Genomic DNA, 17,587 nt, shown 5'->3' on the forward strand with positions numbered 1-17,587 from the left:
AGTTAATGATCTTGATTAATAAGTTTATGTTTTGAAAACATAATAAAGAAATTCAAAATTTTCTATTAACTTCCAAATTACTTATTTTTAATCTCACACACACCACACAACTTAAGCCCACTTTATCTCTATTCTATAATAAAACAATAACTATTATGAATTTTATTCTTAAAATTAAAACTAAATATATTAAAATAATAGGCAAAATAATTTTTCAACATAAATATATTAATTCATCATACCGCATTCGAGGTAATAATCCTCGCATAAAAATAATCAAAGATCTTATTAAATTAATTATAACAAATATTAACATAGAATATAAAAGTAAATTAGTAAATAAAATAATTCTAATAAATCTAAAAAAAATAATCATACCATATTCAGATAAAAAAATTAATGTAAATCCCCCCCTAAAATATTCAATATTAAACCCCGAAACTAACTCTGATTCGCCCTCAATAAAATCTATAGGGCTACGATTTAACTCAGCCAAAATTCTAATAAAATATAACAAAAATAAAGGATATAAACTAACTAAATACCAAATATAAATTTGATATTTATAAAAATTCAAAAAAGAGTATCTTTCTCTTATAATTATTAAAATTAAAATAATTAAAATAAACCTTACTTCATAAGATAATATTTGAGCAACAGATCGCATAGACCCTATTATTGAATAAATTGAATTTGCTGACCATCCTATAAAAATAATGAAATACCCGCCAATAGATATAAAAATAATTATTAATAAAATAGAAAAATTTAAATAATAAAAATTAGTAGCAAACGGATATAATAATCATATAGATAATATAGTTACAAATCTCATTAAAGGAGTCAAATAAAATAATCGATAATTAGATTTATAAACATAAAATAATTCTTTATTTAATAATTTAATAGCATCGCTGAAAGGTTGCAAAATACCAACTAACCCGACCTTATTAGGACCTTTACGTATTTGTACATGTATATCCTAAAAATTTCCGCTCTAATAAAGTTAAAAAAGCAATCCCTAACAATAAAATTAATAATAAAATTAATAAATTTAATAAATTTAAAACTAAATAATAATAAATATTTTTAATTATTACTTATATAAATTATTTTTATATATTTATAAATTCTAAATTTATTACACTATTCTGCCAAAGTAATCTACAATTTTTATAAAATTAATATTATTCTTTAATTTAAAAAAAATTTCAAATAAAAAGTCCTTTCGTACAAATTTATTTACACTTTAATTATAGATAAAATCCGATCTGGCTTACGCCGATCTAAACTCAAATCATGTAAAATTTTAATAGTCGAACAGACTAAATAATTAAATTTTTCCATCTAATTTTTATTTTAATTCAACATCGAGGTCGCAATCATTTTTTATAATATGATCTTAAAAAAAATATTACGCTGTTATCCCTAAGGTAATTAATTTTTCAATAATTTTTTTTAAAACTTATTCATATTTTCATAAATATATGATTATCTATTAAATAAAATTAAAAAAGTTTATAAAATTTTTTAATCCTCCCAACTAAATATAATTTTATACTAAATTTAAAAACTAATGTATTTTAATAAAAATTATATTAAATTCTATAGGGTCTTATCGTCCCATAATATTATTTGAACATTTTTATTCAAAATTTAAATTTTTATTATTTAATTTAAAAAGCTTAAATCTCATCCATTCCTTCATTCCAGCCTCCAATTAAAAGACAAATGATTATGCTACGTTAGCACAGTCAAATTACTGCGGCTATTTAATACACATCATTGAGCAGAACAAATCTTTAATTATTTTCTAAAAACCATGTTTTTATTAAACAGGTGGACTTAATTTTATTTAAATATATTAAATAAATTTATTTTGCCTAATTCTTTAATTAAATATAAATTATTAATTATTATCAAATTTTTAAAAATAAATTTTATAAATAATACTAATTTTATCATTATTAATTTTTAATTTAAATTAATAAAAATATTTTTTTAATTTATTAAATTTATTTTAATTTTAAAATTATAATTAAACTATGCTAAAATAAATAAATTATTAAATTTTTTCAAAAAATTTTAAATTTTAAAACCATTTTTATAAAATTTTTATAAATAATATTAATAAATTTTTTAAATTTTAAAATTAATTTATAGATTATCCCATAAATTTTTAATATAAATCAATATATTTATTGTAAATAAAAATTATTTTAAACTTTAATAAAAATTTACATATTTAAATTTATATCTAAATTAAATTTATATAAAAAAAAATTAAATTTAAAAAAAATTGATTAAAATATCTTCTCTAAATAAATATTAAAAATAATTTTTTTATATTAAATTTTATTTATTTATTTAACTCTTTTTCTTTCGAGAAATTTATTTATCAATAATTTTTTTTAATAAACCCTGATACAAAAGGTACATTCAACTAAAATTACTCTAAAAAAATTTTTTTATTTTCATTTACATTACATTATCATTAAAATTAAAATAATTATTTTAAAATTTTTTACTAAAACTTTTTTTTTTTTAATATAATTTTATTTAATAATTTATAATATTTTTTCTTATATTTATTTATTATTAATAATTTATTTATTAATTATAATAAAATTTTAAAAATTTTTAATTAATCTTTTCAATGTAAATGAAAAATTTTTATTTAAACTAAAATTTTTTTTTATTCTAAATACATTTTCCAATATATTTACTTTGTTACGACTTTTTCCATAAATTTTTATTAATGAAAATGACGGGCAATTTGTACATATTTTATTTAAAATTCAATTTAAATATTTTTTTAACTTTACAATTAAATTCAATATTTATAAAACTTTAAAAATTTATTTCAATTAATTAAATTAAATGTAACTCATTTAAATCTTAACTATTCTACATTTTGATTTGAATTATAATTATAATTAATTTTTAAATTATTAATCGTTTAATATAATTTTTCAACAACAATATATAAAAATTAAATTAAGTAATTCTATTCGTGGATTATCAAATTAATCAACAAGTTCCTCTAAATCATAAAATACCGCCAAATTTTTTATTTTTAATGATTAACATTTAATATTTAATTATATTTTATTTTCATTTAAATAATAGGGTATCTAATCCTAATTTATTATATAAATTTTTTTAATTTTATTATTAATTTAAATAAAATTATTTAACTTTTAATATCTATTCATATTTCACCATAAAAAAATAAATTAGTTAAATATATTTATTTATTTATATATTTTATATTTATATATAATTATTTAAATTTATTTTTATTTAAAGTATAAACCGCAATTGCTGGCACTTTATTTATTAATAATAAATTATAATTTTCTATTATAAATTTTCATTTAATTAATTATTATAAATACTAATTTATATATTATTAAATTATTTAAATTTTATATAATTTTTTAAAATTTTATTTATACTTTAAATTATAAAATAAATTTAAAAAAAAAAATTAATTTTTAATTATATTTATTAATTATTAAAAACAAATTATAAAAATAATTTAAATTTAAATTTAATATGAATATAAAATTTAATTTATAATATACATAAAAAAAAAATTAAATAATATTCCCCCCTTTTTTATATTATTATCATTATTATTAATTATTAATAATTATTTAAATATATTAAAATATTTTATTAATAAATAATTTTTTTTCTATATTTTAGGTTTTTAATATTTTAAATTAAAAATAATGATTAATAAGTTTTAATTAATTAATAATAAATAATTAATGTTAATTAAATATTTTAAATATATATAATTAATTATATATTTATAAAAATAATTAAAATATTTTATTAACATTAAATAATACATATTAAATAATATTAATGTATATATAAATAAAAACTTAAATTTTTAATTTTTTTTACTTTCTATAAAATACTCTCCTTAAATTTATATAAATAAGATTTTTAATTATTATTAATTATTTTATTTATAGATAAGTTTTTTAATTTTAATTTTAATAATATATTTTTTTTTTATAAATACATATAATTAAAATAGTCAATTATTAAATTTAAATAAAATTACTCTCTCCCTCTGAATTTTATTTTAACTAATTATACTTTTTTAATTCTATAATAACTAATTATTTTTAAAAAATCAATTTTTATAATAATTTTATTTATAATATTTTATTATTTAATTTATTAATTAATCTTTATAACTACTTTAATTTTAATAAATTCTTTTATTATTTTTACTAATACAAATTTAATTTAAATTATTTATTTAAATTTACTTATAACCTTTTTTTAAATTAAATTTACTTATCATATTTAATTTTAACTAATGATTAATAGTCAATTTTCAAAAATATTATACTAATTTATATTTATTTAATTAAAGTAAGTAAGCTAATTCTCTAAGCTTTTAGGTTCATACCCTAAATATAGAAATTTTATCTTTCTCTTATTTAATTAATTATTTTTGCTATTTAAATTTTATTAATAACTAAAAATTTATTTAATGATATGCCTGATAAAAGGATTATTTTGATAGAATAAATCATACATAATTTATATATGTTTTCATTTAAATTAATTTTTTTATATTTAATAGATTTAAACTATCTCAAAAAATTTCAAAAATTTTTATGCTTTATAATACATTAAAATATAATATTAATATTCAATATTTATTCAAAGTTTAATACAACTAAAAAATTAATTTTATTTATATGCATCATAATTTATTCATAAAATTTTTTTTAATGTCTTATTTAATTTATTTTTCTTTTATTTCTTTATTTTTATACGATTTATTAATAATTTGTATTATTATGGAAATTAATAATTTTTTATTCATTTGTTTTTTATCAATTAAATTAAAAAATAAAAAAATTATTTTTTTATATTATCTCATTCAAGCTTTAGCTTCCTTAATAATAATGTTAACTTTAATTATTAATAATTTTATATATATACAAATAAATTTTATTATAATCAATTTTTTTATCTCTATTATAATTAAATTAGGGATCCCCCCATTTCATTCATGAATCCCTTCTGTAGCTATTTTTTTAGATTGATATTCATTATTTATTTTTTTAACAATTCAAAAAATTATTCCTTTATACATAATTTCACTTATTAACCCTCCAATTTTTTTACTATATTTTATAATTTTAACATCTGCATTTATCTCCGCCTTTAAAATAATTAATTCAATAAATTTTAAAATTTTATTAAGATTTTCTTCAATTAACCAAATGTTTTCTTCGATTAACCGGATAAATATTAATTTTAATTTATTTTAAAACCCTAATCTGATTTTCATATTTAATATTCTATACACTTATCCCATTAATTATTATTATAATTTTTATATATTTTAAAATTTCATTTAGATTTTCTTTAAGTAATAACTTTCCTTCAATTAATTTTAATTTAATTTGTTTGTTATTAATTTTTAATTTAGCCAGAATTCCCCCACTAACGTTTTTTATTTTTAAATGAACTATAATCTATATTTTTTTATTAAATTCAAATTTTTACTTTATTTTTATTTTAATGATTTTAAATTCTTTCATTTTAATTTATGTTTATATTAATTTAATAAATCTAATAATATATTTTTATTTATACCGCATTCGAGGTAATAATCCTCGCATAAAAATAATCAAAGATCTTATTAAATTAATTATAACAAATATTAACATAGAATATAAAAGTAAATTAGTAAATAAAATAATTCTAATAAATCTAAAAAAAATAATCATACCATATTCAGATAAAAAAATTAATGTAAATCCCCCCCTAAAATATTCAATATTAAACCCCGAAACTAACTCTGATTCGCCCTCAATAAAATCTATAGGGCTACGATTTAACTCAGCCAAAATTCTAATAAAATATAACAAAAATAAAGGATATAAACTAACTAAATACCAAATATAAATTTGATATTTATAAAAATCCAAAAAAGAGTATCTTTCTCTTATAATTATTAAAATTAAAATAATTAAAATAAACCTTACTTTATAAGATAATATTTGAGCAACAGATCGCATAGACCCTATTATTGAATAAATTGAATTTGCTGACCATCCTATAAAAATAATGAAATACCCGCCAATAGATATAAAAATAATTATTAATAAAATAGAAAAATTTAAATAATAAAAATTAGTAGCAAACGGATATAATAATCATATAGATAATATAGTTACAAATCTCATTAAAGGAGTCAAATAAAATAATCGATAATTAGATTTATAAACATAAAATAATTCTTTATTTAATAATTTAATAGCATCGCTGAAAGGTTGCAAAATACCAACTAACCCGACCTTATTAGGACCTTTACGTATTTGTACATATCCTAAAAATTTCCGCTCTAATAAAGTTAAAAAAGCAATCCCTAACAATAAAATTAATAATAAAATTAATAAATTTAATAAATTTAAAACTAAATAATAATAAATATTTTTAATTATTACTTATATAAATTATTTTTATATATTTATAAATTCTAAATTTATTACACTATTCTGCCAAAGTAATCTACAATTTTTATAAAATTAATATTATTCTTTAATTTAAAAAAAATTTCAAATAAAAAGTCCTTTCGTACAAATTTATTTACACTTTAATTATAGATAAAATCCGATCTGGCTTACGCCGATCTAAACTTAAATCATGTAAAATTTTAATAGTCGAACAGACTAAATAATTAAATTTTTCCATCTAATTTTTATTTTAATTCAACATCGAGGTCGCAATCATTTTTTATAATATGATCTTAAAAAAAATATTACGCTGTTATCCCTAAGGTAATTAATTTTTCAATAATTTTTTTTAAAACTTATTCATATTTTCATAAATATATGATTATCTATTAAATAAAATTAAAAAAGTTTATAAAATTTTTTAATCCTCCCAACTAAATATAATTTTATACTAAATTTAAAAACTAATGTATTTTAATAAAAATTATATTAAATTCTATAGGGTCTTATCGTCCCATAATATTATTTGAACATTTTTATTCAAAATTTAAATTTTTATTATTTAATTTAAAAAGCTTAAATCTCATCCATTCCTTCATTCCAGCCTCCAATTAAAAGACAAATGATTATGCTACGTTAGCACAGTCAAATTACTGCGGCTATTTAATACACATCATTAAGCAGAACAAATCTTTAATTATTTTCTAAAAACCATGTTTTTATTAAACAGGCGTCAGTCATGATGCCCCGGAGTCGTTCCATCTCCAACTGGAGGTCCGACCCCTCGGCCGGTCTCTCGAGCTAAGTAGCCGAGAGAAATATGGCCATCAGGAGGTCCTCGTCCACAAGATTGTGGACGGACCACAGCGGAGAGAGTATCCATGCCGCCTGGCGGTGGCGAGTGAACACCTGTGGAGGGACTACCCCCGAGCGGAACTCTACGTGTCTGTCATCGGACAACGATTCCCGCTCGAGGATGACCCTCTATTTGCTTGCATTTCGCAGGGCGGAGGGAATGGCCTACGTTAGGTTGTGACCAAACCGTTCAAATTTATTGGTCCCCTATAGGGCCTATTAAGACGCTCTACCCGAGCACACCCCGAAGACCTACACTACACCTCTCTCATCTGAATTGCAGGCCACGGTCGTCATCCACTTTAACCGCCAAGTGGAAAGGTAAGTATTTTCCGGGTCAATACTCGACCCGAGCTTCTTCGAATGAACTGATTCTGACCGGATTTTTCCGAAATATCCAGGTTTTCTGCAGCTCCACAGCTTCACGATCCTCTAGCTTCAGCCTTCGCGTCTACGGCACCGCTATTCGATCCACGGTCCGCTCAATGTCGGATCAAGAAAGGCAATTGACGAAGTAAGTATTCAACAAGGTAAGTATTGAATTGAATTTAAATATTTTACTTCTTCTTCTTTTCCTTTCTTTATCGTGCAACAATTCTACAAAAAGTCTTTCCGTGTTACGCGTATTTCAATTTACAAAATTAACCGCTTTGTACGGAGACAGGATCGGGTTACAATTTACGAACCGACCAGCTTCTATTAAGAACGACTGATTCTAACGACCGACTGACCTCGAGGTCAGTCCGCTCTCGCCTTTTATAGGAGTGATTTCCCCTTTTTCGACTTCCGCGTGCGCGCCATCTAATGTTTTTGCGTAGGTCGACTTTAGCCAGGTCGAGTTTGACCAATTTAAGTCTGCTCAGGTTGATCAAAGTAGCGCTGGTCCTCGCTTGTCCAAACGTCCAACGATCGCATGCCGACTCCAGGCACCTTGTGCCAGAAAACAGCACCGCTCGCGCACAATACCCCGACGTCCACCCGGATCATTCGCACCATCAGCGCGATGCCAAACGTTGTTCTGCTGCCACTGCTTTATCCAATCGCAGCCGTACCGCATATTCTATGTTAACCCGATCAAACTTACAAATCCCATTGCTTGGTTTATCGTCTCGTTAACACATGGATATATGTACCATCCTCATTTAATTTAATATTAAGAATAAACACAAAAAAAAGAACCGGTACTGATAACTAAAATAACCCTTTTGATAATGTTTTAACGCACCTACAATTTACTTAATTAATAAACTCAAAATAGTGTCTTGTCAAAATCAGATATAAATGTATGAGTAACCAAACGCAACTTATTTTAGTAACGCAAAACAGAATTCAGCATAAGGCCATGTCCAGAGTACAAAAGAAAATAACTTTAACATATATGCGTCTTAGTTTCTAAACGCATCGCAGATAACAAAACTTGATACCAGATCGGGTCGAAATCCAACAGCAGCACAACAATAGTAAACAAAAACTAAAAATCGAACTCGGTCTTTCACACTTACAATTTTAGTTAAATAGTTAAGTCGGCTTAATGCCCTGTTATAACCACGTATAACAACGTTAATCATCAAACGCAAATTGTCTTTATTAAAAAAATAAAAAACAAAGTTTGGCATAGGGCCATGTCAAAAAAGAACAAAATATAGATATCATCGATGCCTTCATAAACCAGAAAATAAAATTTATTTGAACAAAATCAAATCGCACGTCGCCAACCAGCACTCGCCTCTCACTCCGTGGTTCGCGCGCCCACTACTCCACTCGTTGCAATACCAACTTGCGGTCGTCGGTCCAGGTCGACGTCCCCCGCTAGCTCTCGGTCAGGGTCAGCCAGGTCCACTATGGATTCTCCGCCCCGCGGAAAAAGGTGCTCATGCCACCGGTATTTAGCAACCGGAGGTCGTTGCTAAATACCGGTTTGCTGCCGCCCACTCTTCTACCAAATGCCCGCAGAGATTTGTGCTGGCGGACCCCCATGCTAAAGACCATGCGTTGAAGTTCCCAGCGTGAGGGTCGGCCAGGAGCGGCTGTACCGGACCAACCAGTCCGTTAATGTGTCCAGCCGCTCCCTGAATTCCCCCAGAGGGAGAGGCAAGTACACCCCCATCCCCTCCCTTGACCGCCACCTTGTCGTGGTGGGAGGGCTCACCCGAAGACATTTTGGGTGCCCAGAGCGGTCAGTACGAAGTCCTCGGACTTTGTACAATTGCTCCCCAAGTTCTGGGAAGTGCTCCCCAGTCTCGGGGGGGCTCCTCCTGGGGTGGAAGAGTTCTTTGCATCCTGGGGGGACGGGGCCCACTTCCCCGCAGGGGCAACCCTCTTCCGAGGGGACCCGTATGTGGTAAGGGACGGCAACCCGAAATTTAAACGCCCGGTGGCACGGCACCGTTAGGGAAAGACATTGCACGGGGCTGCTGCTCCAGTCTTTCCCGCCGAGCATGGGGTTCAGCCCTTTTCAGAGCTCCCTTTTCGGGGCCACGGGGGGGATGTGGGTGCCGTTCCTTTTTGTGCCTGGGGCCGGGACGGCAGCGCGGGATCTTCTGCGTCGTTCGCGGTCTGGCATGGGGGAAGACAGCGTCCCACAGTAGGGTGAGAGACCCTTTGTTTCTGTGCAAACGGCGGAAGGACGTGGCCCTCTCTGTACGCGCACAGAGGCGGGGTGACTGTTGCCGGGCCACTCAGACGTATTCTGAGCTCAGGCCGGTAACAGTGCCTCAGGGTGCTAGTGGAGAGCCTTGGCTCTCTCGTCTCAGCGTCCCTGAGGAGGGCCGCCTCCCGGGCCACTCGAACGTATTCTGAGCTCGGGCCGGGGAGCGGCGGGTGGGCCGTGTGCGCGCCGAGGGCTTACTCCGGAGGTGCAGCATCGGCCTGCCGCCGGGGCCGCTCGGACATATTCCGAGGCAGGGCCCGGCGGCGCGATGGGTGCCACCGGCGGTGCATCGCGACCGTTCCCCTTTCCGAAGCGGTGCACCGCCGGTGCCCTCCTCGAGGATTGTCGAGGAGAGGGTGTTAACACGGTATGCTGGTCGCCACGGCGGGTAAGACGGGGTAGGGGAGCAGCTGCTCCGTCCCAACCGTCCGTGGGGCCCTCCGGGTGGCGCCGCCCCTTGCAGTGTCCGAGGTCAGACACAGAACCCCTGAAAGCCCATGAGGACGTCAAAACCCCATGGGTCAGTAAGGGGCTGAGATCCAGTGCCGGTGCTGTCTTTGGCCGCCGGCCCGTGGTGTATCTCGACCCCCCGGGGAAACTTGGGGCCCCTCGTCGGGAGCGTTACGAGTCATGTTTCGGGGCGCTTTCGACGGCGGTGAAGATATACCCTGGTCGAGGGAGCTGCAAGGGGAAAGTGGGATTATTTTCAAATGGACCCATCAATAAATAATATTATAAATAAAAAAAATAATAACAACGAGGAGGGAAAAAACGCTGGGGAAAGAATCTGGTCGCGGTCCACCTGTCCGTTGCGTTCGGGCGATATATCCGAAGATTCCTCTTCGGTTAGGATGACGCTTAGGCGTCCACGTCAGGTTCCCTACAGGAGCAGTGCGAGGTTAGCCTCTGCAACAAACAGAGAACACGTGGTTAGGATGGAGAAGTTGCGCATCACTAGGATTGAAGATGTTAACTTCCAACTCCCCCTCACCCGTCGGAAGGAAACCGAAGGGACGATGGAGAACCCACTTCCAAGCACGAGTGGGATGAGGCATGACCCCCCTCCATCCCCGTTGATGAGTGCGAAGGACAACGAGGTCAGGCCAGTTGCGGAAGATTTTTCTGCACGTGTGTTGGGATACAACCATTCCTGGCTCAAGAAGGAGAGGACTTCCGCTCATGATGAGAATATGGAGGCAGACTCCATAGATGGCGAGGAGATCCGCGATAAGATCGCAGAGGAGAATGACAATATTTCTGTCACCAGTTCGGTGGCAGAAAATATAGTCAAGGAGCAAAAGGAGAAACGGGGCAAAGGCCATCAACCGGTCATCGGCAAACATGTCGGAAGGCGCCAAAAAAAGAAGGAAGCTCAAAGACGCAGAAAAGAAGAGAAGAGAGATAGAAGGGCGGCAGAGTCGCTGCTTCCGGATCCTTCTAAATCAGCGAGGTGGAACGTCTCCTCAACGATGAAAAGGAGATGGAAGAGTTGCTCTTGCTGGAATCCACCGAGGTAATTGCGGCGCAACTCATGGAGCATTCCACCATCCTATATAAGGTGGCGGACTGCTCCAACGGAATGAAAGGGTCTCTGGTCAGGAAGGTCAAAGACACTGTAGTCCTGCTGAGAGCAGCTACAACAGTTATGGCCAGACAAATCAGGGAGGGAGAGAACCCTGAGCTTAAAGAATTCCGTAAGGAACTGACAAAGCTCCGGGAGGAAAATGCGGAGTTGAAAAGGGAGGTGCGAACTAGAAAGCTCCTCTTCCTCCCCTTGTATTTTTACCCGCCCCATACTCTTCCTCATCTAGGGACATTACCCAAGAACACAAGAAGGAAGAGGCTGGTGGTGAGGTCGGATGAGGAGGATTATCGGAATCCCACCTCTCCTTGTTTAGCGGGAGGGACTGCCCCCTCTCCCCTTCCTATACAGGGGGAAAAGGATATAAGGGAGGATATGAAGATGGACACAGCAGTCCCCCCGGCAAGGACAGGTCCCGTAAGACAGGCGGGATCGACGATCAAAGGGGTACCGCGGCCATCGAAGGCCTTCCCTCCGAATCTGCCCGAGGAGCTGAGGGCAAAATATAATGAGCTGATGGACCAAAAGGATGCAGTTCTAGCACTCCTGGATCCCATCGCGAAGCAGATGGAGACGCTAAGGCTCTCTGGAGCGGTGGTTGCTCCAAAAAAGCTTGTTCCGGCTCCGCTTCCTGTCCCGTCTACCGCTGGAGAGGAGGCTAAGGCCTCTAATCCCCGGGGAAGACAAGAGCAGAATCACGTGGGACCCGCTCCCACGGCCCCTGACGCAAAAACGGAGGGACCGCGAGAGGGTGGAAAGAGGAGGAGGAAAGGGGAAAAGGCCCGCGGAGGGCAAGATCCACTGAAAGCGGGACCCCAGCCGCCTCCCAAAAAAAAAGGAAAAGCTGCCTTCTCCAAACCCAAAAGGGGCCGACAAGGCCCTGTCGAAGGGCAGACACAAGCCCTCAAGGGTAAGGCGAAACCCACCGAAAAGACAACACTTTCGCCTCCCCCGCTCACAGGGAAAAAAAAGACATGGTCGGAGGTGGTAGAGCGTAAAGCTCGCAAAAAAACCACCAAAAAAGGTGACAATCGGGCTCCGGCAACCACGAATGTTAAGGCGAAGGCAAAGGAGCCAGGCAATAAACCACAGGGCCCTCAACCTAAGCCTGCGATGTCCAATCCTCCCTCCCAACCAAAAAAGAGGGGAGGGAAAAATGGACGTAGGAGAGTCCCCCGTACAACTGCGATGGTGCTTACATGCCCATCCGGCCAATACAAGGAGAATCTGAGACTGGCGATGGACAGTATAGATCTCGCCAGTCTCGAAATTAATGGCCTGAAGGCCAGAAAGGCAGTTACCGGTGTCCAACTATTTGAGGTTGGGGGTCCGGACAACAAAAAAAAGGCGGATGCGTTGGCGAGCCGAATGCGAGAGGTCCTCGCGGATAAAGAGGGGGTGATAAGAGGGGGAACCCCTCGAGCAGAGGGTACCAAGGAAAGGCTCTAAAAAAAAGCCCGAGGATACCCCTCTGCCGAAAGATGATGGGGAGGGTACGCAGATAGAGGCAAAGCCGGAGGAGCTTGATCACCCAAAATAAATGGCGGTCAGGTTCCTCCAAGCTAACCTAAACCACGCCAGTCAGGCACAGAATTTCTTTTATCAGAGCCTGGCTGAGCGTGGCATCGGGCTGGCCATTGTTGCTGAGCCCTATAAGATCTCAGCAAAGCTTACGTGGCTGGGGAATGCAAGAAGCACGGCGGCAATCGAGGTCGGTGCTGCAACAAATAACACCCCCCCTCTCAAATGTATTGGAAAGGGGAACGGATATGTTGCAGCAAAGTGGGGGTCCACAACAATAATTAGTTGCTATGTCCCCCCTAGTTGAAGTCCTGCCCAGTTTGACTCACTCCTTGAACAGGTGGGGGATGTTGTCAGAAACATACTCCCTGCCGATCCACTCATAATAGCTGGAGACTTTAACGTCAAGTCTCCGGCACTGGGTGAGTCGAGGCAGGACACCAGGGGAACTACCCTGGTGAGGTGGGTGAATTCGCTCGGCCTTCACGTTATTAACGAAGGCCGAGTGAGCACATGTGTCCGGCCCCAAGAGGAGTCGATCGTGGATATAACGATCGGCTCCAAGGGGGCCAAGAGGTGCGAGGATGGCGCGTGGTGGGTGACTCGAGAGGGGAAACCTTTTCGGACCACCAATACATTGAATTTGTCCTGGACGCCGTGCATTACTGGGTACATCACCCACCTCGAGGCGGGGACACAGGTAGGTGGACCCTCACAAAGCTGGACCCCAAGAAACTAGAAGAGGCCTTAATGACCATTTTGTGGGGTATCCCGGAGGGAGAGGAAAGGCGGGACATTAACCTGGATGTGGAATGGTTGCGGGGCGTTATGCGCGAAGTCTGCGACGCAGCCATGCCACGCGCCAGGGTCCTCCGCCCACGTCACGCCGTCTATTGGTGGACGGAGGAAATAGCGCAATTAAGGCGCTCCTCTGTCCAGGCGCGACGCACCCTCTTTCGTATTCCCAGAAGAAGAAACCCGGAGATCCGAGAGGAGGCCTTGGCTGCCTATAGGGCCGCAAGATGCGCCCTTAGCGCCACTATCAGGAAGTCCAGGGCCAGTTGTTGGGATGAGCTACTGTCATCCCTCAACACGGACCCATGGGAGCGTCCATACAGAATAGTTCTGAATAAGTATAGGAACTGGACACGCCCCCCGTCACGGAATCCCTGGATACTCCCGTCCTCAGGAATGTTGTGGACACCCTCTTCCCGCTAGTGGTTTAGGAGTCCACACTCAACTGGGGTCCCGGCCTGGGGGGACCTTATGAACTAGAGGAGGACGAGGAGATATCCAGCAACGAACTTCAGCGCGCCGTCAAAAGAATAGGATCAAGAAAAGCTCCTGGCCCTGACGGCGTGCTTGGAAAGATATGGGTCTGGGCACTGGACTTTCTGGGAGAACGTCTGAGGTACATATTTAATAAATGCCTCAGACATGGCGCTTTCCCCCAGCAATGGAAGCAGGCTAAATTGGTCCTGCTCCCCAAGGAAGGCAAGGAAGAAGGAACCCCGTCGGCATATAGACCAATATGCCTGCTGGACGAGGTCAGCAAGATCTTTGAGAGGATCATTGCAAAACGACTTGTTCGACATATATCCCGAGAGGGTGGTCTCCACGAGGAGCAATATGGCTTCCGCGAGGGACGTTCGACTGTGGATGCGATTAGTCGTGTTACGTCCCTCACGGAGGAAGCCGTGGAAGGGGGCGGGGTGGCACTTGCGGTATTACTAGATATCGCAAACGCCTTCAACACCCTGCCCTGGGATAGAGTAATGGATGCCTTGTTGCAATACAGGGTCCCTCCCTACCTTGTGGAGATCATCAATAGACAATATTTCCGGGATAGGAGCCTGGAGTTCGTCACACAAGACGGACTCCAATGCCGACGGGAAATTCGATGCGGGGTTCCGCAGGGGTCAGTCTTAGGACCCCTACTGTGGAATCTCACATACAACCGAGTCCTTTGCCTTCCTCTCCCTCGTGGCTGCCACGCCATCTGCTATGCAGACGACACATTAGTGGTGGCCGCGGGGAGCAGCTGGGGGATACAGCAGCCAAGGCCGAGACAGCGGTGGCAGTTGTGGTACAAAGCATCACTGGTATGGGTCTTAGAGTGGCGGCTCAAAAAACCGAGGCTCTTTACTTTCACAGTAAATCCTCTGGGAAACCGCCAAGGACTCATATCCGGGTGGGAGATACTTCTATCTCGGTGGGGAACCGGCTTAAATATCTCGGTCTCCTACTGGACGGCGAGTGGAAGTTTGGACACCACTTCAATGTCCTTGCCCCAAGGTGAAGCGCTTCTCCACGGCGTTGGGTAGGCTCCTGCCAAACCTTGGGGGACCGGATGGTTGAGTCCGCCGTATATACATGGGCACCGTAAATGCGGTGGCCCTGTATGAATGCCCAATATGGGCGACGGATCTCGTGGCCATGCGTTATGCAAAGGACAAGTTCCGACGCATACAGCGCAGCATGGCCGTGAGGGTGATAAGGGCCTACCGCACGGTGTCCCATGCGGCGGCCACGGTCCTGGCGGGTTCGCCCCCCTTGGAGTTCCTGACCGCAATGTACGCGGAGCGGTATAATTGGGAAAGGGGGCTCAGGAGGGGTCATGGCCCTCTACCAGCCAGGGTCAAGAAGACCATCCGGATCCACGCCCAGCGGTCTATGGTGGAGAGATGGAGTGCCCACCTATCTGACCCGAAGACTGCGGGTTAAAGAACCCGCGTTGAGGCCGTCCGGCCCTGTCTACAAGAATGGTTAGACAGGGCCCGAGGTGAGGTATCCTTTAGGATGACACAGGTGCTCACCGGGCATGGGTGCTTTGGTGAGTACCTGTATCGAATCGGCAAGGAAGGTACCACGGCCTGCCACCATTGTAAGGAGGTGAGAGACACGGCGCGGCACACGCTGGAGAAGTGTCCGGCGTGGGACACGCTGCGCCGTGATCTCTGTTCAGTGATTGGCAACGACCTCTCGTTGCCAACCATGGTTACAAAGATGTTGGGTGATGAGAGATCCTGGAAGGCGATTGCCTTCTTCTGCGAACAAGTTATGACGCAGAAGGAGGCGGCCGAGCGCATACGCCGACAAGAAGAGGCGGCGGCAGAAGCGGCGATTGCGGCCGCTGCAGCGGCTGTTGTAGATGACAGCAGCGAGGAGGAACAGGAGAAGGAGAGTGACTCCGATGGGAGCTTGGGTCCCTCCTTGCATCGGCTACCCCCACTGACAATGAAGCTAAGGCCTTGACGAGCAATTGAGGGGGGACAATCCAGTCGCCCTCTCCTCAAAAGAGAAGATGACATTAGAGGGGGGCATGGTTGGGGATTGGATGTCTCCACCAAGTGCTCCCCTCCCCCTTATTAGCCCCCCTAGTAACAAACAGGATGGCGAGGAGGTAATAAGATCCCTCCTCATGGTCGCTAAACGCGAATGAGAGAATTAAAAAAGAGAGGGGCCAATAGGCCCCTCTATAAAAACCACACCTCAACGAAAGGTGGCTGGAATGATGTTCCCCCAACCAGAGACGAACGTCTGCTTTAGAGACGGTTGCGTCTCTCCCTCGGGACCTGGGTAGTGCAGGCGGGGGCCTGCATTGCCCTGTGTCGGGTCCCAGAGGAAGGTGAACGGGCGGCGTGGCCCCACTCGTTCACAAAAATAGAAGAAATCAGGTAGGACATCAACAGTCCTATCTGGGAAGGAGACTCAGCGAAAGTCAAATGTCGCCGAGTCTTAAGCGCGAAGGGGACCCACAGTCAGGGATACCGAAGTAATGTAACTGCGAGTCCCGGGTCCCTGCCTGCCCCTCCATCGCGCGGAAGGCCACCGCAGGAGTTTTAGTTGGTAGTCCGGTGGTCCAATATGATCAGGACCACCGGGAGTCCAACATAACCACCATCCCTCTCCCGAGGGTGGTGGTATGCATCAAGCATTTCTCCTGCGTCAAAAAAAAAAGGTACACCCCATCACCACGGTGGTCCCCCACTGGACGGCCACCAAATCGTCTTCTTTCTCTAACATGGAGGCCAGAGCGGAATTCGCCGTCCTCGGTCTCCATGTTATGGACACGGAGCCCCGATCGTCCCGCACCCAAATCGGCCACCCCCAGGCCATAACCCTCTGCTGCGAGGCTGTGGACAAAAACGTCCTGCGCCTTGCGGCAGTGGTTCAGTTTGGCCTGAAAGATTTTAGCCTTCATTTTGGTTATTAAAGGCGATCAGGTCCTTCAAGGAATCTTCTGTCCCCACCTGGAGATTCCCCCAACCCTCCCCATCTAGGGGATAATCGGTAAGTAGACAATAGGTGGGGGAGGGTGAGGGCGACGTGGTTGCCGCTTCTGTTACAGATTCCAGGGTTGGAAGGTGGAGGGGGACAGAGGGGAGAAGAAGTGTTTTTCCTTTTCCTCCTTCCTCCCGTGGGCCCTCTACTACCTTAACCTTCACAGGTGGGGATTGGGCCTCTTAAGCGTTTCCC

The 17,587-nt window shown here is 38.1% G+C and overlaps 1 protein-coding gene and 1 pseudogene across 1 annotated transcript; one reads left to right on the forward strand and one right to left on the reverse strand.

The window, feature by feature from the left end:
• Positions 1-133: 133 nt before the first annotated feature.
• LOC140675812 (uncharacterized) lies at positions 134-8,412 on the reverse strand (annotated as a pseudogene).
• A 7,069-nt stretch (positions 8,413-15,481) lies between these two features.
• On the forward strand, positions 15,482-15,832 carry LOC140675813 (uncharacterized). Its single transcript, XM_072910409.1, has one exon. It carries the CDS (start codon positions 15,482-15,484, stop codon positions 15,830-15,832), a length of 351 nt encoding a protein of 116 aa, XP_072766510.1.
• The last annotated feature ends 1,755 nt before the right edge of the window (positions 15,833-17,587 follow it).

The sequence above is a fragment of the Anoplolepis gracilipes genome, unplaced genomic scaffold (assembly GCF_047496725.1).
Source record: "Anoplolepis gracilipes unplaced genomic scaffold, ASM4749672v1 Contig25, whole genome shotgun sequence".
Lineage (NCBI taxonomy): Eukaryota > Metazoa > Arthropoda > Insecta > Hymenoptera > Formicidae > Anoplolepis > Anoplolepis gracilipes.

Excerpts from the sequence above, each read along its gene's own strand:
- LOC140675813 (XM_072910409.1), top strand. The coding sequence starts at position 15,482 with ATGGGCACCGTAAATGCGGTGGCCCTGTATGAATGCCCAATATGGGCG.